Here is a 23,744-nt window from a genome sequence, read left to right on the forward strand (position 1 = left end):
CTCACTGCTGAACACCAGCGCATCTCAGACTCACCGCTGAACACATCTCAGACTCACTGCTGAACACCAGCACATCTCAGACTCACCGCTGAACACCAGCACATCTCAGACTCACCGCTGAACACCAGAACATCTCAGACTCACCGCTGAACACCAGCACATCTCAGACTCACCGCTGGAGGAAACTCACCTGAACTGTTGCTGGAGCTCAGAGGCCATGGCTGAAATATCCACATATTGATCATCGTGAGTCTTCAGGAACTGAAACAGGAGAGACCATTTAAAATATATCATATACACACACACATATACACAGTGGTGGCCAAAATTATTAGAACAGTAATTTTTTATGTTTTAAAAGAAGTCTCTTCTGCTCACCAAGGCTTTATTTGTATGATCCAAAATAGAGCAAAAACAGTCATATTGTGAACCATTTAAAATGACGGTTTTCTATTTGAATACATTTTAAAATGCAATTTATTTCTGTGTTGGTAAAGCTGAATTTTCAGCATCATTACTCCAGTCTTCAGTGTCACATGATCCTGCAGAAATCATTCTAATTATGATGATTTGATGATCAAGAAACATTTATGATTATTATCAATGATGAAAACAGTTGTGTACAATTTATTTTCAGGATTATTTGATGAATATAAAGTTCAATATAACTTATCTGAAATAAAAAAGCTTTTGAAACATTATCACTACCGTTCAAAAGTTTGGGGTCAGTAAGAGTTTTTTTTGTGGAAAGAAATTAAAGAAACTGATCATTTTATTCAGCAAGGATGCATTAAATAATGAAAGTAAAGACATTTATAATGTTGCAAAAGCTTTCTATTTCAGATTGTATATTGTTATAGTTATATTGAACTTTCTATTCATCAAATAATCCTGAAAATAAATTGTAAACAACTGTTTTCCTCATTGATAATAATCATAAATGTTTCTTGATCATCAAATCATCATAATTAGAATGATTTCTGCAGGATCATGTGACACTGAAGACTGGAGTAATGTATATAGCCTAAAACTTTACTGTATAATCAAATAGAAAACAGTTATTTTAAATTGTAAAAATATTTAACAGTATTACTCTTTTTGCTGTATTTTGGATCAAATAATTGAAGCTTTGGTGAGCAGAAGAGACTTCTTTTAAAACATTAAAAAATCTTACCGTTTAATAATTTTGGCCATCACTGTGTGTGTATATATATATATATATATGTGTGTGTGTGTGTGTACATATATATATATACACACACACACACACACACACAGACACATATATTGAAAGTATACACTGTTTATATGGGAAGGAAGCATGAGAGGAGGAATATCATGTGTTATACAGGCATTCACAACCATCTGATGTTTAAACTTGCTAGGTAAACATAGACAAGCCAATTATTTTATGTTACTAACTTAAAATCAATAAGTAGTACATTAAAATCATTACAGACTCTGTGGGCAACAAATACTTTCCTTCGTATTTTCATTTATTTAGTTACTTTATGTTTAATTTCCCCTGGCTGTCTTCGCTTTTTTTTTCAGATGACTTTATAATTAGTTATTGTACAGTAAAATATTATGTGAATGATAATACTCATATTAATAAAGCTTTAAGTTTACCTGATGGACTCGGTGTTTGAGTCTCGGGTCTATATTATAAGCGCCGCGGTTCCTCATGCTTTATCTCACATGAAACCACGAACGAATTTACATGAATGTAGAGTTTAAACGAGAAGGAGGAGAAACACTAAAGACAGTTTAAGAAGTTTACAGATCCATCTTTAGCTTCACGCTACTGTAACGATCATAGGTAACGATACATGTGGAAACTGAACACACACACGCTGATCGCAGCAGCTCAACACACGCCAGCGCCATCTGTCGGCCTGGAGACGCCAGCTAGTATCACTTTTATAATAATACAGAGATATTAACCAAAGAAAATGTGTTTGTTTTTTCTTCTAATGCTGTCATGGTAATAATAATAATTACTGCACGACTGTAGTGTGTCAGTTCGTCGACCGCAGAAAGAGAGGACGCGTGCGTCATGGCGTCACATGCCGAAGCGACACGTATGTGCACTATCAGCGAACGTGCGCGTTCACGTGATCACTCACAGTAGAAAATGGCGAGTCCGTGCACGAAGCGGTTGTGCACGAATGAAAGGTTTGTTTCTCGCCAGGACGCGGATTGCTGGAGGTCTGAATTCATTCACTGTGTGGGTAAGATCAGCACTCTCTGCAGAACACTCTGTTTTCATTGTTTCTTCACGTTAGTTTAATAGAAATGTGGGCACTAATTCCTGCAGTTATTAGCATGCTAACGCTAACCGTCAGGATCGGATCAAACCCCGTTAATCTTTGGCTTTCGGTGATTAAATCATAGACGTGACAAACTTCCGTTCACCTGTGATTCATTCGGTCTATTTCTCCTCGGGATATTTTTATTCATATAGAGTTATGTGTATTGCTATCTCTCTGCGCGCTCACGTTCGTCTGGAAGTTGTTTTTTAAATGCGCGTGCATGTGCAGTTGAGCATGAGCGTGATTGACAGATAAGCAAATGTCAGCGCTGCAGAAGTGAAAGCATCGCAAAAAATCTAAGTGTAAATGCGTTTGTTTACTGATAAGTAAATGTATTGACTAAACATTTGTTTTATACAAACTATTTATTTTGCTAAATAAGTAAATGCTTTTTTCCCCAAAGTTTGTAAAATTGTAATAAGCCTGTGATGGGGCATAATAATGTGTTATAAACATAAATTACTATTACATTTCATAAATAAGCGCAGTTACTAATAATATTATGTAGTTTGTCTTTTTGGACTATATTGCTGTTGTACAGTAGAATTTCACACAAAAGACAATGCATAGATTTAATTAGGTAAAAAAAAATCTTTTTAAACTTATTGGAAAAGATCATTTCTGGCACTGCTGCGATCTAACCATAACACAGAATATGAACAACTTTAGCATTAGTCCTAAACCTGTCATAAACCTTATCATTATAGATAAAATGTAGAGATATCATTTTTTTTGTCAATCTTGCACAGCCTTAATGCAAATAGAAAAAAACACCAGCAAATGAAGAACACATCTGCATCAACATGTGCTGCAGATGCTCACACCACACACACACACACACACACACACACACACACACACACACACACACACACACACACACACACACACACAGTCAGGGTGTAAAAATACCCAGAAAATGCAGATGAAAACAGCACTGATGAGTAGACCTTCGCCACCTCGGCTCTTCCCTTCGCCACCTCGGCTCCTCTAGAAGCGTCTCTGTGGTCTGAGCGATCTGAGATCATCTCTGTGGTCTGAGTGTGTGTCTGTGTTTGGCTGCGGTGTGTGTGTGTTTACAGCACACGTGGTCAAACTGATGCAGATGTTTTTCTCTTTGCATGTGTTTTCTTGCCACCTTATAGCCCACAACTTAACATACTCCGTCAGACAAGAGTAAGATATCACTCAGAAGTGGTAAACAATCTATTTTTATTTGTGTACCTTCAAAATAACAGCAAAACATCATACTTTTGCAAAATAAAGAAAGCCGTCTCGGTGTCCATGAACAACTTCCTTCACACAGATATGAAGAATATATCTTTAGAAACCTTGAAGTGTCTACTTTTAAGTGTATTATGTTTTGCTTATTTGACGTTAAATGCATCATATAAGTAACTTTGGAACTGTTTAAATTGTAACATGTTTCAGATGATTAAAAAACAAGATTTGAAATGCGGAAATAGCTAATTATTTTGCGGCTGTTCAGAGTTTAAAAGTTGTGTAGCCTTTAAGGCTGATTTATACTTCTACGCCGGAGCCTCTACGCTGTAGGAAACGCGTTGGTTTTCATTTATACTTCTGCGTCGTTTTCCGCGATGACGCGCAATTACACTTGCAGAGGGAGCATGTGAAACCCGAGGGAGGGGTCCTAGCAGACCAATCACAGCGCTTGCGTCCGCGTAAAGTTGACGCGTTGTTACATTTTTGGAGACGTGCACGTCAGGGTACGCAGAAGGGTACGCGCGCTACACACAGCCTACGGCGGAGCTACGGCGTGAGTTCGACGCAGAAGTATAAATTGGGCTTAAGTTGAGATCTCATCCAATAGTGTCACTGCAGTCAAATCTGTAATATTCCCTCAAACCCCCCACCTCCCCCCTCACTATCTTATCTATTATGTTTGTGCAGGTCTTTAGAAAAGTTCTTAAAAGATCTTGCAGATGCCCTATTTTTTCTAATTGACAGTAGTACCTGTTTATACATCATCATAAACCACAACCTGCCTGGCTGCAGCTCCTGACAGGTCATGTGACCTCACTGTGGAGCGTCATGCAGTCGTCAGTGTAGCGGTTTCATATAGACACACACGGCCTGCTGGGAAAGCTGCGATGAAGGAAGCAGAAACAGATCTTTCTTCCTCATTTCGAACACCTGTACTCTCCGCAGGTCTCACTTCAGAACACTCACAGTAGAAGATAATGCATCACTTGTCACTGTGTGTGTGTGTGTGTGTGTGTGTGTGTGTGTGTGTCCTCTGGAGTGCAGACTTCGGCGTGAGACGCTGAACGAATGCAGGGCTGGGACTGTTTGTTTCTGTCCTCCATCGTTTGATTAGATTGAGATGTGGACGTGACACTCACATTGATGTGCGCTTGCGGTTGGTTGTGGAGAGGCTGGGATCAAGTGGACCACTTTATTGGATGAGTTCCTTCAATGGAAACAGATAAAAATAAAAGTATGCATTACTAGGGATGGGACGATTACCGGTTTCACTATAAACCATGATAAAATGTCCTGGCACAGAGGATGGTCACTACAGCAGGGGGAAACACTTCAGATCTGCCGAGTCGTCTTGTGTGACCATCACACACTGTTTATAGCGAACGCAAGGCCAGTTAACTTTGACCTCAATACCAAATCTACGTCTGGGAAGTAATTGGGCACAAAATGTTGTTTTGAGTTGAAATATTTGATTCACTCACTTGAAATAAACGTGAAGAAAAGTTTGCAGCAAGTGGCTTTGAGCCAAAGACCAACGAACAAGTTCAAACAAGACTATCATTAAGAGTGACATTTAAGGGGTAATAATGTATGTCATTGTACACTTATTACACTTTTTTTTTCTTTTTTTTTTTACCACATAATTACGGGGACATATTGAATTGAGTTTAATGTTTTAAATCTTACCTGTTTATAAAGTAATTTTGTACAGCGTACAAAACAATCATCCAGACAAGATGATCACAACAATATTATCAAACTCTGTAAACAAATCAACTCTGATTTCATTTTCAATACAATCAAAAACGGAGACGCAAGACGGCTAGTTGTATGTGAATGAGACGAGAGCGCGTCACACATGGATGTGCGCGGTGTTATAATGCGTTGCTATTGACGACGGTCATTATAAGGAAGGAAATGCCACAGAATATAATCTTGCTTAAAGTGATAGAGCTGCTGGATTTATTTGTTGTTTGTTGATTTTCTAATCTAAAACTGTCTTCAGTGTGAGCATCAGCTCTTTTTGAACACTTTCATCTCGTTTTAACAAAACTGTGATAATATTGATGATCACGATAATTTTGGTCACTATAATCGTGATATGAAACTTTGATACCGTCCCATGCCTATGGAAGAATGATTCACCATAAGATCAATTACATGCATTTAGAAAATAGATTTCCTGCCAGCTACTAAACTCTCCGTTCACTTCCCACTCACTCCAACCAGTCACACTTATGAATCTGTTTATCTGTTCTCATTGAGTTATGCATTATATATCATGTTTGTGACTTTTGAAAGCCGTCGTACAGCTGGTACTACCACTCGTATCACTCCTTACGGAAGAGTTTCCGTACTCACCATGAAATCAAAATGGACAATTGTATTACATGTATTTTATGCGTTATCGTCGTTTATTGGAGATTTGTCTTGATGAAAGTGTGAGAAACTGGGCTTGAACACGTCTCTGTCCTCCTGCAGGTCTGGACAGTATCCTGGAGGTGTTGTGGAGGACCTCAGTCGTGGAGGACCTCGGGCTTCTGACAGGTAACCGCACAGCTGTCCGAGATAACACTAGTCTCTGCGTAGAGTCTTTAGTGTTTATTATAAATAAATTATGATTAAAGCCACAAAAGTTATTCAGTCCCTCTTTTGTTGTTTGATTAACATTAATGACAGACAGCAGCAGGGTTATTATATTCAGACATAATGCACAGACCACACACACACACACACTGTTTACGTCCATTTATGACATAACTAACTATGTTTACATGAATACTTGTCAAGACAGATTTAAAAACATACTTGTGTGTATCTGTCCGCTCGAGCGCAGTGTGCCGCTAAAGAGATCACATGCTGTCTGAGAGACACGGGGGTGGTGTGTGTGTGTGTGTGTGTGTGTGTGTGTGTGTGAGAGAGTGAGTGAGTCATGCATTGAGATCTCTTTCAGGATTACTGCACTTAACTCTGTTTAACTTCAAGCACGTCCCGCACTTTCCCCATTCATGCATGTTCTTTTTGCTTTGCTTTCGAAGGACATGTGTAACCTTTTTTATTTGATTAATATAGCCTACAATACGAGCACTTTATTTACAATAAAACAGTACATTAATACAGTTTACAGCAATGAAGCGCCGGCGTATCATCTCTATAGCATCTCCTTACGTCAGTGTGTGTCAGTTTTCTGTAGCGCCGCTTCTGCACTTCCAGTGAAACACCTGGAGCCTCTAGCATTCAGACACAGCATCACGTCCAGCATTCAGACACAGCATCACGTGTGCTTTTGTCTGGTTTTCCATTGTAAAAGTTCATATGAATTCTTCTTGTTTGCTGATTGGCTGCCGTTTGTAATGATCTACGTACTTAAAGATCCAATGCCAAATTTCTAGTGTTTATTTAACACTCATAAATAATTTATTTTTGCTCCTTAGGAAATGAATGCTAATATTTCAACTGTCCAGTCAAATCTGTTATGTTGCATTCGATGACATGCTTTTTATATGATATATAGGTGAATAGTAGTAGTAATAATAATATATGCCAAAATTAGGTGTGTAACGATATATCGTGATATAAAAGTGTGCCGTTATGTATCACTGATGTAAACGAGATGATTCGCGTTACAGAGTTAGTTTTATCCAAGACTCGCCACACTGTGTTTATAAAGTATAATTCACCCAAAAAATGTAAGTTCTGTCATGTGCTCACCCTCATGCTGAGTCAGACCTATGAGGTTTTCATTCATCTTCCAAACAATAATGAAGATATTATGAAACCTGAGAGATTTTTAACCCTCCATTTAAAATCAATTCCCCTAAAACTTAAAAGATATAAAAAGTCATAAAGGAATTGTGAAAATAATCAGTCAAGCAGTCTAATCTAATCTAATCTAATTCCAAGAATGTGTATAGAAGAGAGTTTAGAGTTTCAGTGACAGTACAGACTCTAAACTGAAATGATTGACAGCTTCAGTTCCTCCTAGCCCCACGCCACAACCGTCCGCTGATGCGTGCGCACATCGTTTAGTTAACAGGCTTTATATTGTACTATTTTCAGAAACTGGGGGGAAAAAATCCCCTAAACCAACAGAAAGTAGCAGTGAGAAGAAGTTTGACAGAACAAGTCATATCATATATCAGATCATCATGTCAAGCTTCAGTCTAGTTTTTGTTTTGATGTCTTGGAAAGAGAGTTTCGGAAGGTTGTGGATGTGTCCTGTTCTCACAAGTCACAACAAATGTGATGCACACTGCCTTACGAAGGCTTTCACACATGTGTTCAAGAGAACAAAATCATCACTTCCAGGGAAATTGGTGCACAATATCAGTAATAAAACTAAGTTTCTGCAATCGGGCTATTTCTCCCTCCATGGTGAATGAGTGTGTCTCAGAGCGTCAAACGAAACACAATAAACAGTGTGTTTGGGAACACACTCGTGTGTGTGTGAGACGCTTCTGGAGGGAATTACACCAAATCATTCTGATCACACACTTCAACTCCGGCGTTTCAGAAACACCAAACCAACATTAGAGATGCTGCGACGCCATTGGTCCACTGGTTACTCCAGTTATCCAATCACAGCTGACGCTGAGGCAAAGTCACATGAGGTTATTGTTGCACATTGAGGGATTTATTCAATAAATGTGTTTCCAGCATAGATTATTATAAGCATATTGTGTTAGTTAGAGCTGAGTATTTAATGCACTTTTTATTTTATGCGCATCTTGGCTTTTACATCGAGCGGGTTTTTTTGTACGTTTTTTTTTTATGCAATATCCCAAAATGCACATAAAAAAATAGGTGAATGGAAACACAGCTAGAGTGATGCAACAGATGAGCAAAACAAACCTGATTTGTCTGAATATTTGGCAAAAACCAACAACACCTCTGTTTGTGCGTAGTGGTAGTAGTAGTAGTAGTGGTAGTAGTGGTAGTAGTAGTAGTAGTGGTAGTAGTAGTAGTGGTAGTAGTAGTAGTGGTAGTAGTAGTGGTAGTAGTAGTAGTAGTGGTGGTGTTGGTGTATTTTTTGACAGCACCATTTGTAGGATAGGATCGGGAGCTGGGGTTCCCAACATCACCCGTTGCTGTGTGAGGGATGGCAGATAGTTGATGCCAGTGGGTCCTGTGGTGCTGGATCTACAGAGCGACATAAGAAATCAGATTTACCCAAGTTGTGAACCGTCTGAATTGAATGTGAACGAATTACCTCAGGAATTCAGTGATAAAAGGACCCTCTCGTTCACTGATCTGCTCCCCGCTACGCTCCGCTCATGCTCTGACTTCAGGAGAAACACCCCGGCAATTGCGGACGTTACGCTACTATTGATGCCCATGTCTTTGTGAACCTACATCGGCATTCAGACACGGCGAATCCAACTCGTTTGTGCAGCTCACCGTGATTTGTGTTTTGGCTTGTTACATCCATCGTTTTTAGCTGCTATGTCAAAAATGGCGGTCAAAAATTTGTTCGTGTTGTTGGTCACAGTCATCCCAGCCCCTGACGCAAGCAGTTCGTTCTTCTAGACCAGCAATGTTTTGGTGCTTCGATAAAATGCTTTCGATAAAACGTTCGATAATTGTATTTTCCTCGTCGGAAGAAACCAGAGGTTGCGAAGCAAGTTTGGTTGCATGAACAAAGGAGGCACTCACTCTCTGGTAACCTAGCAACATAGGGGGTGACACGCTAACAGCCAGTCATGTAACAGTATCGGTTTGGTTGCGCCATATCATCATCATCTCGTGTTGGACTCTTCAGTAACGGAGCCGGCGTGGAGTGCCGCAGCGAGCGAGGAAAGTTGGCTCGCCAGTATGGCAGTTTTTTTGGATTTTATAAGTCTGACCGTAGTCAGATGCAAGACCGTCGTCGGTTTCTCTGTTTATGCACTATTGTATTACACTTTATCAAGCATTTCTTACGTATTCTTTAATTTTGCACCTTAATGTTAAGAGATTAAGTGTTCATTGTGATTTTAGACTTATGTTTACATTTGAATTATTTGAGTGTTTTCTATGGTTGTGTGACATTTCTGCCTTTATAATTGAGGAGATTATAATCAGAGGAAGGTTAAGTTTAAAATATTTTTTTTTTAAGTGTAATATATTTTTCTCCTGGTCCTTATTTTAAATGGGTCATAAAAAAATCAATAATTATCGATATCGACCGATATGAAACGCTTATATCGCGATAGTTTTCATTGCCCAGCCCTAGTTGAACCTGCTCCAGGAGTTCTCCTCCACCATCACTGAGTCCGTCCTCTGCACGTCTGTAACCCTCTGCTTTAGCTCTGCAGACTACAGAGGACTCTTCGAATGGCTGAGAGGATTATTGGTGCTCTCCTGCCCAGCCTCCAAAAACTCAGAGTGAGAAAAATGGCTCAGAAAATCACTTTAGTCCCTTCGCATTCAAGCAATAAATCTTTCTGATTAAATTAAGTTACTGGAATAAATCAAAATCCCCGATCCACTCTGCTGGCCGTTACAATGGTGTCAATTCTCAAAGAACATGCGTACTAATAAACCGATACCATGAATGCACTGTTTGTTGCTATGTGCATTTATGGCAGATGCTTTTATCCAACATAAAAATGTACATTTGTAAGAGAAATGGGAACTCAAATGCTGAAAAAGTTGCTTTTTTCCCCTCGCCAGTGAGTGGCACTGTCACCAAACTCAGCAGGTATGGCCAGATCATGTGACATTCATTGATTATGTGAACCAAATTTGGCGAAGACTGGACAAAACTTGAGAATTTTCAACCCAAAACAATAGTCAGACTTTGAGCTGGTGCTGGCTCTTGAGGATATGAATAACATGTAATTACACTGGTATAAGTAGGCTTTTGATTTACAGTTTCAGTTTTAAATTGACAGTCATGCTAACTAAAATAGACTGCTAGTTAGCCTAAACCTGCTAGTAGTGTTCTAGCAGTAGCAGCATTCTGTGTTGGTTACAGTTTGGTCTTTCCCTTCCCTGCACACACGGCTGAATTTTGCCTCTTCTTTTGGATCCACAGATTGTAAGCCTGCAAGTGTGTCAAATTGGTCATTTGATGAAAGTTGTCTTTACTGCTGCTTAAGACGAGAAAAAGTGAAGGTAGTTTTTTGTTTTTGTTCATTTACCTGATTTCCCTCTTTCCTGATATGTCAAGACACCTTGGAAGAACAGTTTAGATTTTTTACCTGTCTCTCTTGCACTAGCTATACTCTGGACTCTACAGTTATTCCAAGTAATGTGTTCAAAGGACACAATGCTTTCAATTATAGCTTTTTACATGTTAATTTCATTTTCCATTTCCCATGGTTTTGAATACATTTTAAGTACATGTTGCATGTGTGTCTCCTAGAAGTATGTAAAATAACAGCTTGTGCACACCTCCACCCTTATTCTTATTCCACCCTTCTTCTTTTTACCCCATGAACAGGAACATGTAGTTGCACTCAACAAACAAATTGTGGAAAGTGGAGGAAAACCTTTACTAGGTAAAGATCCTTCTAACATCAACAGACTCGAGTGGCAATCAGAGGAATTCCTGAATGCAGTGCTACAGAGGAAGAGTGAGTATACCTCGTATGGTCTGTCATTTGTGTAGTAATGCATGATCAGTGATGGTTCATTATAGTAATGGGAATGACTGCAACTTTATCTCTAGTAAGAGCAGTTTCTTCCCACCTTAAAGGGGTCCTATTATGCTTTTTCACTTTTTTAGCGTTAGTTAGTGTGTAATGTTGCTGTTTGAGCATAAAAATATCTGCAAGGTTACAAAGCTCAAAGTCCACTCCAAAGGGAGATCTTTTATTTAACAGAATCCACTTTCCAAGAACTACAACAAACGACTCGTTTGGACTACAGCGTGATTTTTCCAGATCTTATGAAGTCATAATGTTACTCCTTTAAATAATCCCGCCCACAGAATATGCAAAAAAGGAACGAGGCCTGGTTAAGGTGTGTTGGAGAAGACCGTGTTGTCGCTATATCAAAGAGACACTGTTTTTTCCACCCCGTTTCCATAACTCACGTTTGACCTTCCTAGGGCTGTGACGGTGGCAGTTTTTTACCACCGTGGAGGTAATGGACCAATTAAAGCAGGCCTAATTAAAAGTGAACAAAGGAAGAAACGTTTATAATCCCCTTCGGACATGGGTGAGACGCGAATGACGATATGGGAAAAGAAACAAGAGATTCTATGCAGGGATGTCACGATTTTTGAATATTCGATTAGTTGATTTAATTATGGAATATCTAAAAGGGTTGTGTGGTTATTGTCTAAAATAAAATCTCCATGTTCTGGTGCTGATGCGGCGGTGACGCGTTCATGTAACCAGATGGTGACGCTGCCAGTAACGCACTTAACAGCTGTCACAAAGAACCGGCAAAAGTAATGTTTATGAATGTGTCAAATATAGCAAGGAGACATTTGAATTGTTTAATAAACTAGTGTTTTCTGTGTCAGTGTCGGCTGCAAAGATGAAGTTGACGATGATGACTCCTTCACAGTGAACGCGCTTATAGAGAAATGCACACTTCATACGGAATACATAAGCATATGCTAGTCTGTTTATTTTCGTTTTGAATTGTTTTGTTTAAAAGTAGACAATTTAAGCTTTCTATATGGAATAACTAATGGAATATTGTTAAATTCACTGATATTCGGGTGACCAGATAGCAAACCAGAATTCAAAGCAGACAAAGTTTAAATTTATGGGCTCACGCACAACTCTCTCATTCGTCATGAATTCAAACTTTTCCATGGCTGCGACGTAACATTTAATTGCTAACCTATTATTTATTTTGTAAACTAAGCTTTGTGCTTCACTCGTGTCATAAGATTCATGTAAAACAGCATTTACATACAAAAAAAATTTTTGGCACACCACCGCCGGTGCTTCCCAGGAACGTCAAGTTTACCGGCACAGCCCTAGACCTTCCTAAGGCTGACGAACTTAGTGGTTAATTTATTTTAAACACTGTTCTTGAACATTATAACGCTAGCGTTTATCTGTGTGCTGCACATTTTACGGAGAACAGCTTCCAGAACCTGAGAGGGATTACATAAAAGCTTCTCCTGAAATGGAGCAGTTCCCACTTTGTTGGGACAATCTTGTTACACAACTTGTTAGCATGTCTTATAATCGGACCTGTTAATAAAAAACGCAACTAGAAATAATACGTTTTATGTTGCTGTGATGTAAACGAAGAGCAAAGCTGTTTTGCTCCGCTCGCCTGGTAGCCAATATTAGTGTTGATGTAGTGTTTACTGGAGCTTTTGTAGGACTGTTCACCGCCCCTCAGGAAAATTAACCATGGTTTTGTGATCAATTACTGTTTGTATTACAATAGTTATATTACCCATGCTAAGCCGTGTGCCAATCACAACACACTGGGCCAGCTAACCAATCACAGCACATTTTGTATTTCGGAAGGAGGGGCTTCATCGAAACAGGAAATAAATGGCGCGTTCGAGCCAGACTGGGGGGAGAGGTGACTTGGAAAAGTGCATAAAAGGACCCCTTTAAATGAGTTCATCCAGTTTTAGCATATCCCTATGAAGCATTTCACAACAAGGTCACATCAACTGTGTTTTGTCAGACTTTTCTCATGTTGCCAAATCATTTTAACACATCTAATTGAACTATCAACAGAATACACACCAAGAATTCCGGATCCGCACATCCCTGTGGTGGCCTGTGGTATCGTTCAGCAGATGATTAATGAGTTAGCTACGTATTATACCTCAAGAAAAAAGTGCTCTCAGGACTCGCTTCAAAACAATGGAAAAAAGGTCCAAAGCCTTCTGAAAACTAGCTGTGTCACTTCACTCACTGCTGTCGATACAGCTTCTGCTCAGAACAAGTTCATCATGGTGGACCAAGATGCCCCGCTGGACCTCTCTGTGAAAAAGGTCAAAGTAGAGGACGTCGAGCAAGGTGCAGTATCGAATTATGAATGTATAAAGAGCTACTAGTTTAAAAGACTTGTTCAGTTTAGCTTTGAATTATTTGTGTGTCTTTAGATGGAGTTCTTGACCTCTCGACTAGGAAGAATTCCAGCAAAAGCCATACGTCTTTAAGGAGTTCTACTAGCCCGGCTACACATTTGGTCAAAAGGTAAAGGAAATCAGGACTCTATTGACCAGTTTTAAATGTATTATTTTCTCATCACATAAAGACATGTTTTTTTAGTATTATCCAGTTGAGACGGTCTAACATACTTCTAATTGTTTTTGCATGGTCTTTCAGGGACTCTGTCGACCGAGAAGGAGATATTCAGTCAGTGTCCACTTTGGAACAGTTCATGTCTAAGCTGTGTTTGCATCACCAGCGCCAGATAGTTGATGCATTAGGCTTCTTGCAAAGCGAAGTCAAGACTGTGGCTTCTTCCAACCCTTTCCAAGCACCCACTCCAAATCTGACCGAGAAGCAAGCGACAACCAGTTGCAGTCATGCTTCGTTTGAAACGAGGTCTGAAAGAACATGCTCTGTGGATGCTGCTGTGAGCATTACGAACTCTCAAGAGGCGTCTGTCGTCAGGACAAGTCAAAAGCCTACTGGAGAGGTTTTAAATGCAGATGTTTCCAGTGTTGCACATTTAGTGACTGAAAAACCAGTAGACCTTTGCAAGATAGAAGTTTTGTCGTCTTCATCTTGTGGAACAGATGTTGAATGTGGAAAAGAAAGTTCTCCAAACAAATTTTTTGTCATGACAAAGACAACTACTGATCATCAGGAAGCAAAACAATTATTAGGATCAAGCATTCAGCAAATTCAACGTAGCGATTCTGTGTGCAGATCTGAGCGATGCTTGCCGACATGCACTGCAGAGTCTGATCATCTGTTATCACAGTGCACACAGAAAAGCTCATTTGCACAAAGCAAAGATGCTGTTGTAAAGCCCTCCACAATTCACAAGACATCAAATGTAGTTTTACCAATATCTCCAAGAACAGCCAGGAAAAGCAGAAAAGGTTCTTGCCTTAGGCAAAGTAATGGCTCTTTAAGTTGTATCATAAATGATACCGATAGCCATTGTGACTTAGTGTATATTAGAAAATCAATAACAGAATGTCAGCTTCAATCTCGTAACCGACTGCATCCGCGGAAAAATGCTCGGAAGAGCACAAGAGGGCACAAGTACGTTGAGGAGTACTTGGAACTAAAAACTGTCCGTACGCTAGCTCGTAAATCTATAGGTAATTCTAGTGGTAATTGTCCAGCTTATATGCCAGACATGCACACCTCAGTTGCTCCAAAGCAGGCCCTTTCTATGTCTGGCAGTGTTCCTCTCATAAACGCACCTTTTGCAGGGGACTGCATGGAAAACGTTATTCAGAAATTTGCATCGGAGCAGATAGCGGAGAATGAAATGCCAGGAGATGTTGTAAAAGTAACTGGTCTCGGTCTGGTGGTTGAAACCAGTCAGACAGGTAAAGTTGAAAGTAATGGGCAAATTTCCCATGAACCATCTTGTAAACTGACTGAATTAACCATGCAACCAGATTTGATCACAGAAGCTCTCATTAATCCTAATTCAGAAGTGCAAGGAGACATGTGCATGGTAGAAACCACTGAAACAGCAGAACTCACTGTACAGAAAGAAGCATGTGAGTCCCAAATTGAACCCATGCTAGAAGAGGTGGTGTGTGGTGTAGAAAGTAAGGCTGAGTGTGAGGATAAATTTTTGGAGCCATCACTGATCCCTGTATCCCCTAACATGGCCAAAGAGTCGTCTGATGGAGTCGACGTGGAACCGAGAAATGAGAGGGAAATGACAAATCCAACAGAAGTCGAGACTGCAGCAGACGTCCACAAACAGTCTGAGACATCAGAAATAAAGGCAAACACTGAGGAGGATAAAGGTTCTCAAGAGCAAGTTTCGCATGACATTGAAAGTAATCTCCAAACGACGAACTCTTCCAAACTACCAGCGAAGGATCAAGGGGATTCAGCGGTGTCCAGCCTAACAGAAGTCTCTACTGTACAACCACTTTTAAAATGCAAGGAGAAGGATACGGATCCGCATAGTCCAAAAGTTGTGAATGCAAAACACACAGTGTCCTCAGACAGATGCTTGCGTAGTAGAGTTTCAAAAGGCAGCGTTGACATAGTGAAAGACTTTGTGAAGTGTGGTGCATCTGAACTTGAGCGTGCCAGTGATAAAAGCCCAAAGACTCAATCTACTGAAACAAATGTGCATATTGAGGAAGAGCGTGATTTGAACGCTCTAGACATTCTTGAAACTGCACAGGAGCTCCCAGCCTCCAAACCTTGTAACAGTCCGGTTGTGGATCATGCAGTCAAAACAAGACCAAAATTAAGAAGTGCAAAAGAAAGAGATGAATATCCGAGTCCAAGCGTCAAAATGAACGAGGAGTTGCCAAGTGTTTTGTCACCTGAGGTTCTTCCAGAAGCTGTTAGCACCCCCTCCACCTCCACAGAGAGTGGGAAACACCACAAGCTGGATAATCAAGCCTCTGAAAGCTCTGAAAATATGCTAATTAAAACTGAAAGTAATCCTATTGAACTGTCAGATAGTGGAGATTGTTCACCCATCAAAAAGTCCCCACCAAGCTCTGAAAATAGGCTTTTGAGAAGCAGAAGCTACACTGAACGGACTTTTGGTAGCAAACCAAGTAATCCGACAGAAGGCCTTTCAGAAAAGCAAGGGCCGATGCCTTTAAGAAGCAACAGCTCTGCTAGTGAACAGGCAACGAATAAAGATTTGTGTACATCGTCCGAGGGGATAACGCGCATGCCCCTACGAAGCAGGACTATTAACACAACTAAACAGACTGTTACTAAAGATTCTCCTGTTAAAGGCTCCATCAAAAGTTGCGCCAGTGAACAACCTATCAGTTCACAATCCAGTACTACCTGTAGAAAAGCAGAGGCCAGTGCGCACATGCCCTTAAGAAGTAGTGGCAGTTTAATTGCAGAACCTCCCCATAACAAACCCGCTATCGTAGATGCTTTAGAGAGCCCTGGGCGCATGTCGTTGAGAAGAGGGAATGCCTCTAATACTGAAAAGTTGGTTGGCTCAACAACTCCCCCTAGTAAAAATAAGCGTCCTTTGAGACCACAACGGGTTTCGGCATCCTCAGGCGGGGAAGCTGAAGAGAGCCCATTGAGTTCAAAACCTAAAATCCAAAACCTGAAGCATATGGAGCCCCAAATAAGAGGCCCTTTGAATCTCCCAGACCAGTCCTTCTGCATAACTGGCTTTCAGAGAACTGAACCAGTTGTTTGTAATCCCTCCAAGTTCTTTGAGGCGCTGAGGGGAGAAGAACACCAGCAGTTAATTTCAAATTTAAATACGACGTTTGATAAAATGCACAAAGGTTGGGTACAAATGGACAAGGAGTGTCAGCCTGCACCCAAACCCAAAAACAAGGCAGATAGACTCAAAGAAATCTGGAAAAGCAAACGCAGGGCACGAAAGTCAAGACCATTGGAGCCACAGAAGTTTTCCCCAGTGCAAATGCTCTTCATGAAGCCCTTTGACTTGCCCAGTATCTGCAGATGGTTCCTGCAATCAACCGAAACAAAATCCCTTGTAATTGTTAAGAAGGTGAACACCAGACTTCCCTCAGAAACACAGCTATGCTTTCACTCTTCAGCAGGAGCAGGGTCGTCTCAAGGCTTGTTCCCGAGCCTCCAGGCCGAACGGTTAAAGAAGCATCTGAAAAAGTTTGCCATGGCATCACCGGTGAAGAGTAACCCCAAGAATCAAAGGCTAATCTCAAAAGCGTTAGGTCAGGGAATCTCCGTAATGAAGAGTAAAGTGAAGCACGAGCCGACAACTGCCACGCGGATCTCTACAAAGGCACAGAGTCTGAATGGAGTGGCTCCGGCACAGGCTCCCGAGAGCCTCGGCGCGATCGCAGGCGTCGCGAAAAACCCAGCGAGTGCTCGAATCCTGAGGAAATACTCTAACATGCGTGAGAAACTTCAGGTTCAGCAAAATAAGAAATGCAAAGAGAAAGCCTTCAAAGGGGCTCGTTTGAAGGCGGCATTAATTCCAAAGAAAGTCGACAAACAGAAACTACAGACGCGTAAAGGCCCGAAGTCTGCGGTCGTCCAGAGGATCAAATCGCTCACCAAGAAGGTGAAAGCAAACTCTGCCCTCAAGAAACAGGCTTTGAAAAAGAACCAATGTCACAAAGACAAAAAGAGATTACAGGCACTCAAAAAGGCGACGAAAGCCATCGGTGAGCACGTCTCGACTAACACCGCGAGTAAGAAACAGATGCTGCTCAAATCCGGGACTGATAAGACACCGCAAGTGAAAACAAGTGGGACTAAAGCTGACGTAAAGAAATCGGTGCTCCAGAAAGGCCCTAATAGTTCTGAATCTCAATCTGTAGATGTGGACATTAAGCCTCTGGCGTTGGAAGACCAAGTGTTGACCAGGTCTCAGAGAAAGATGGAGGTCACCTCTGCACACACCGGCTCTCCCAAGTCCTCCACGAAGCGAGGCTCGGAACCACTGGTCACTCCAACTAAACGCACACGCACCTCGAAACCCTGAGGAAGGTGTACAGGTACTCGTGTAGAAATGTTTCACAAGAACAAGAGGTGCTGACGCTCGTCAAAATGTTCCTTTTTTGGAAGGCCATTTATTTTTGAAGCTATTTTTTAATCTTGGCAGGACATTTACAGAGTTTAGAATATATCGAGAGAGATTTGTCTTTGAAAAGAAGGACCTTTGACTGCTCTACCTAACAGTGTCACACTTTTCCAAGAAATCTATTTGTTTTAGAAAATTGATATTTCTTTTTTCTTCCCCTTGATGGAGCCATTAATGTCAAAACAAGTCAATACATAAAGGTTCTGATTCCCTTTAATGGGGCATTTTAAATATGGGTTATGAATAACTCATTGACCGTTTGTTTGTTTGTTTGTTTGTTTGACCGTTACATTGTATAGCTTATTATTACAACAACTTGTAATATTGAACCAGATATTATTTAAGGAGTGATCCACAATTCTAAAACCATTAATAATTGTAGTTAATTACAGTGGCTTTGTAACCTGAGAAATGTGCCTTTTTTCTTATCTGTATTTATAAATAATTGAGTTTGCCTCATGAAATAAAGCCTCATTGTTTTTGCACATAGATGAGAGAAATTTGTCCAAAAATTCTTTAAGATGATCATGGCTTTTTTATTTTATTGTTATTAGTTTTTTTTTCTTGTATTCATAATCACTGATTTCTCTTTTAGAGCACTGAAGTTTAAACATGTTGTATTTTCATACAGTCCACAGTGTTGTACCTCTTCATGTTGTCCGTTCTAGTGAGATGATGATGATGATGATTTATGCATAGAAACGTGTGCGTATCACTGTTGTTTCTCAAGTAGATTTTCTATAGATGAGAGTAATTTATGCATTATGGTCTCAAACGCTCTGAAACGGCTGTATTTATGATGCTGAGAAGGAAACTATGCAAGATTACAGGTTTTCTAAAATATCTTTCTGCTTTTAATCCAGTTAGTGAGTTAGGTGAAGAATCATGAGATTTTTTTTTTTTTATCTCGGCTTACTCTGTTTTGTAATTGCTTTGTTTTCTTTTTTTTTAACATTGCGTAAATGTAAAATGTAGTTTACAGGCTTGAAGACCCCGTTTATATGGTTTTTGGTGTGTGTCATGGGGAAAAATGATAAAAATGTAATGAACTTGGTTTTGAGATGTATGCGTTTTGTCTTTTGTCAGTTTCTCATGCATTTTGTTGGGATGTTTTTTTCTTTTTGTCCCCCAAAGTAAATAAGTGATGAGTGAAGTAAAGAATGTGCCGTGAAAGCTGGTTCTCAACCGTGTAATTTCATCCAGAAAAGCAATTTGCTAAACACTTTTATGTACAGTGAATCATTGATCATTTAATTTTGCTTCAAGGTTTTTCCCAAATACGAATGTCAAGCAGATCCTCATGTTATAAATGTGCCAGGAACCAAACATTTTGTTGCTTGTGGTTTTGATAAAGCAGACGTACACACTGATATAATCACACATTTTAATGAATGAAAAAGGAGGAAGTTCAGTAAACATTTTGGTGGCGCTACTTACATTCGGAGTAACTGCAGTTAGTCAACGTAACATCAGGAGAATAAACAGCAAGAGCTCTTAAATGTTCTATATGCAACAGCGACAGTATCTTTCACAATAAAGTTTCTGGAGTTCATGATGCGATGGTTGTGATTGGCACAAGGTTAAGCTCAGACCAATGAAATCTACAGGAAAAGTCTGTAACGCTTTCCAATGGTTCGTACGCACTGAAGCGATCACATGACATTCACATCGGCTTTCGTTCCCAGTTCCTCAATGTACAATAAGAGCAATAAGTATCCGCCGTAGAGTTAGGAAACCAGTCGATGTTTGCGTTATGGAAACATCAATCATGTGGTTCAATGAATGTATGGAGAATTGAATTACTTCACTAAAGAAGAATTAACTAAAGCATGACTGCATTTTTCTGAGCAATTGACGTGCTCTTTATTATGAGGACTGGATGGTAATTACACTATTAATCTCAATAACCTCTTGGCTTTCTTCACAACTCAAAATCAGCTTTCTATCTGGACAGGTCTTGAAATAAATAATTACAAAAATCAAGCACAAAGATATTTTTTTAAATGTGGTATTCACATGGAAGACGACATTTACAAGAAAAAAAGAAAAAAAAACCTTCCGAAACGATCAATCAACACTGGCTCCTATTACGATAAGGCTAATAATAGGCTAATTATCATCTCTGCTTTCGGCCAGTGTCACGCCGCCGTGTACGCAAGTGACATAAATGACCGAATAAAACACCAAAAAAGTCCCCAGATTTCACACTGCCGTCCTGATAATAAAATCCTGAAAACAAATTTATTCTTTAACATATAAAAATACTATACCAAAATGAAATACAAATATATATTAGAATCTGTTAAGCATTTCTGTATAAAGTGAAGGTCTAGGGAAGTTAGGAAAAGGAAATCAAAGCGGAAAAACAAACACCCACCGAAATTAAATGAAATAAGCCAAACTGCACTTATTCGCGTTTTAATTCTAGGACGATGTTCGTGGCGATGTTCAAACCTCGGTGAGCGCGGAGGTAATACTGTCGGAGTCGGTCGCGTCAGTGGATGGGAGATCGGAGTGTGTACAGTGTCGTGGTCGTAACCCATAGTCATCGTATTGTACCCCTCGAACAGCTTCACCTCTGACCCCTGTTAAACTGCAGTGGCACTGCACACTCGGCGCGGCAGTTTTAACGTTAACCACGATCCGGACATCACATGACGATGAGCATGCATCTTAGACGACAGCGTGACGAGATCTATCTAGCGCTTGATTTCGGCTCTCCCTTACATTCGGTCCAGGCTCTGTTTGAGGTAATGGAATGACAAAACACTATGGAATAGATCCTTCTTTCTCGATCTATTGAAAGTCGAACTATTATAAAGAAGCTCCCGAAGGGTAACTCTACGCTACGGCGCCGGGAGTGTCTCTTCACGTTCAGATGGAGGGTCTTCTGGGTGGTTTTGGCCCCCCGTGTGTAGTTTATTAATGAGTGGAAGAGTCCCATAACACACAAAACCATTGGAAATATCTGGTTTGACAGCATGTGGTTCCATGCAAAATCTCCCGCCGTACTTGTGATTCACATGCTCTACGTTACCAGCGTGTCGCTGAGGATGTACTTTCCCACACGGGTATATCATACATATAGTGCATGTTCCTTTCATCACCATTTTGGAGCGTTATCTGCTCAAATACACGTCCAGCACTGCAGAGAGAGTCATCAATTTCTTCTAATACATGACTAATGTTCTGCTTCAGGCCTAAAACAAGCCTCCGCTTGCCCTTCTGTCAGCAGAGTTGGTGTTATTTGACCCTTTTACGGGTTGAAATGTCAGGTTGTGGTGGGAATATAAAGGTCGTGTGGGGTGGGGCGGGGGGGTATGTCTGTATTTGTCAGCTGTTGTGTTGTTGTGATGGCTCTTTCTGTGGTGTTGTGGTCTACATGCACCCGGCGCAGCCACACTTGACGGTCTTCTCCACCTCCTCGCTGAAGGACGAGCCGTCGCTGCACTCGAAGGTGTGTGTTCTCCTCTTCATGCGCTGGCTGGCGCAGCAGGAGCCGGAGTCGCAGACGCCACTGCACTCCACCCACGACACCATGCGTGTGGTCTGGCAGATGGAGTAACCCCGCTGGACCTGGTAGAAGTCCCGCACTGGCTCCCCGTGGCACTCGGACTCTACGACAGAACAAACGGCAAACAAAAGACACATTTAACTCTTTCCCTGCCAGCGTTTTCTTGAAAGAAGTTGCCAGCTAGCGTTAGCATTTTTGATCATTTTCACTAAAGTTTCATGGCCCCCCAGAATATTTGGTATGAATATGAATAGAAGTTTCATAAAATAAAATAAAAAGTTAGTCATGTAATCAGTTACAAATCTATGGAAGCTTGTTTCTGTCACTGAATAATAAATAAAAATAATAGCGACTTTTTTATCTCACAATTCTGACTTTTTTTCTCACAATTGCGAGATATGAAGTCAGAATTGTGAGAAATAGTCGCAATTCTGAGAAATAAAGTCGCAATTGCGAGATATAAAGTCGCAATTCTGAGAAATAAAGTGTCGCAATTGCGAGATATAAAGTCGCAATTCTGAGAAATAAAGTCGCAATTGCGAGATATAAAGTCGCAATTCTGAGAAATAAAGTCGCAATTGCGAGATATAAAGTCGCAATTCTGAGAAATAAAGTCGCAATTGGGAGTTATTAAGTCGCAATTCTGAGAAATAAAGTCGCAATTGGGAGTTATAAAGTCGCAATTCTGAGAAATAAAGTGGCAATTGGGAGTTATAAAGTCGCAATTCTGAGAAATAAAGTCGCAATTGGGAGTTATAAAGTCGCAATTCTGAGAAATAAAGTGGCAATTGCGAGATATAAAGTCGCAATTTTGAGAAATAAAGTCGCAATTGCGAGATATAAAGTCGCAATTCTGAGAAATAAAGTCGCAATTGCGAGATATAAAGTCGCAATTCTACGAAATAAAGTCGCAATTGCGAGATACAAAGTCGCAATTCTGAGAAAAAAGTCGCAATTGCGAGATATAAAGTCGCAATTCTACGAAATAAAGTCGCAATTGCAAGATATAAAGTCGCAATTCTGAGAAATAAAGTCGCAATTGCGAGATATAAAGTCGCAATTCTGAGAAATAAAGTCGCAATTGCGAGATATAAAGTCGCAATTCTGAGAAATAAAGTCGCAATTGCGAGATATAAAGTCGCAATTCTACGAAATAAAGTCGCAATTGCGAGATACAAAGTCGCAATTCTGAGAAAAAAGTCGCAATTGCGAGATATAAAGTCGCAATTCTACGAAATAAAGTCGCAATTGCAAGATATAAAGTCGCAATTCTGAGAAATAAAGTCGCAATTGCGAGATATAAAGTCGCAATTCTACGAAATAAAGTCGCAATTGGGAGATATAAAGTCAGAATTGTGAGATATAAACTATTCTGAGGTATGTCTTTTTTTCCCTTAGAATTGGACTTTATATCTCACAATTCTGAGAAAAGATGTCAGAATTGCGAGATGTAAACTCGCAATTGTGAGATAAAAAGTGGTAATTATCTTTTAAAATGTTTTATTTTGTGATGGAAACAAGTTTCCATACAAATCTATTGGGCCAAGATAGTTTCTGAAATTAGTAATATCTTTAATAAGGAGTTGGTATTGGATCCTGTATTTTTGATCCTTGGTCTGCCTGATAAAGCTTTGATTTTAGCAGAAGAAAAAAGGTTGTATAATCTTCTTACTTTTGCTGCTAGGAAAACACATTACTGAGGTGGACAAGTGACAAGACTCTGACTATATCGGGTTGGCACAAGATTTTGATGGAACTTATTCCGCTGGAAAACTTAACTTGTTTAGTTAATGGTCAGCCAGACCAGTTTTATAGTGTCTAGAAACCCTATATCAATAATCTAGGGGCTGAATTGTCAACTATTCAGCAGAAAGGGTTTCCTACTCAAGTGCCTTTAGTGAGTACATAATGTTTTTGAAATTGTAATGTCCCTTTTTTTTTACTCTTTAGGTGGCCACAGTTAGATGTGCTTGGTACCATTTATGCTGTTTTTATTTATTTATTTATTTATTTTATCGTGGTTGGAATTTGTGTTGTGCTTTGGTAAAGTTGGAAAATGTTCAATAAATATA

The 23,744-nt window shown here is 40.0% G+C and overlaps 3 protein-coding genes across 5 annotated transcripts in view; 1 reads left to right on the forward strand and 2 right to left on the reverse strand.

Annotated features, from left to right (window-relative positions):
• The window catches only part of nvl (nuclear VCP like), a 34,908-nt gene extending 32,885 nt beyond the window's left edge, over positions 1-2,023 (reverse strand). The window contains exons 1-2 of the mRNA XM_082153763.1: positions 1,630-2,023; positions 191-261 (exon numbers count right to left, since the gene is read on the reverse strand). Coding sequence (XP_082009889.1) covers positions 191-261; positions 1,630-1,686 — 128 coding nt within the window. The 5' untranslated portion in view covers positions 1,687-2,023. The remainder of the gene's footprint in view (positions 1-190; positions 262-1,629) is intronic.
• Positions 2,024-2,087: 64 nt separating this feature from the next.
• LOC309486439 (uncharacterized protein) lies at positions 2,088-19,224 on the forward strand. Of its 2 annotated transcripts, XM_082153748.1 has the most exons (7): positions 2,088-2,231; positions 6,018-6,083; positions 10,552-10,631; positions 10,960-11,092; positions 13,178-13,462; positions 13,549-13,642; positions 13,775-19,224. In XM_082153748.1, exons 1-7 carry the CDS (start codon positions 2,135-2,137, stop codon positions 18,057-18,059), a joined length of 5,040 nt encoding a protein of 1,679 aa, XP_082009874.1. In that variant the 5' UTR covers positions 2,088-2,134; the 3' UTR covers positions 18,060-19,224. The 2 variants fall into 2 exon arrangements, with proteins under 2 accessions (XP_082009874.1, XP_082009875.1); XM_082153749.1 differs by lacking the exon at positions 10,552-10,631 and having other exon boundaries at positions 2,164-2,231.
• Positions 19,225-19,528: 304 nt separating this feature from the next.
• The window catches only part of slit1a (slit homolog 1a), a 120,550-nt gene continuing 116,334 nt past the window's right edge, over positions 19,529-23,744 (reverse strand). For both annotated transcript variants that reach the window (XM_082153753.1, XM_082153752.1), the window contains one exon: positions 19,529-21,775. In XM_082153753.1, coding sequence (XP_082009879.1) covers positions 21,537-21,775 — 239 coding nt within the window. In that variant the 3' untranslated portion in view covers positions 19,529-21,536. The remainder of the gene's footprint in view (positions 21,776-23,744) is intronic.

The sequence above is a fragment of the Leuciscus leuciscus genome (assembly GCF_965113295.1).
Source record: "Leuciscus leuciscus genome assembly, chromosome: 22".
NCBI lineage: Eukaryota > Metazoa > Chordata > Actinopteri > Cypriniformes > Leuciscidae > Leuciscus > Leuciscus leuciscus.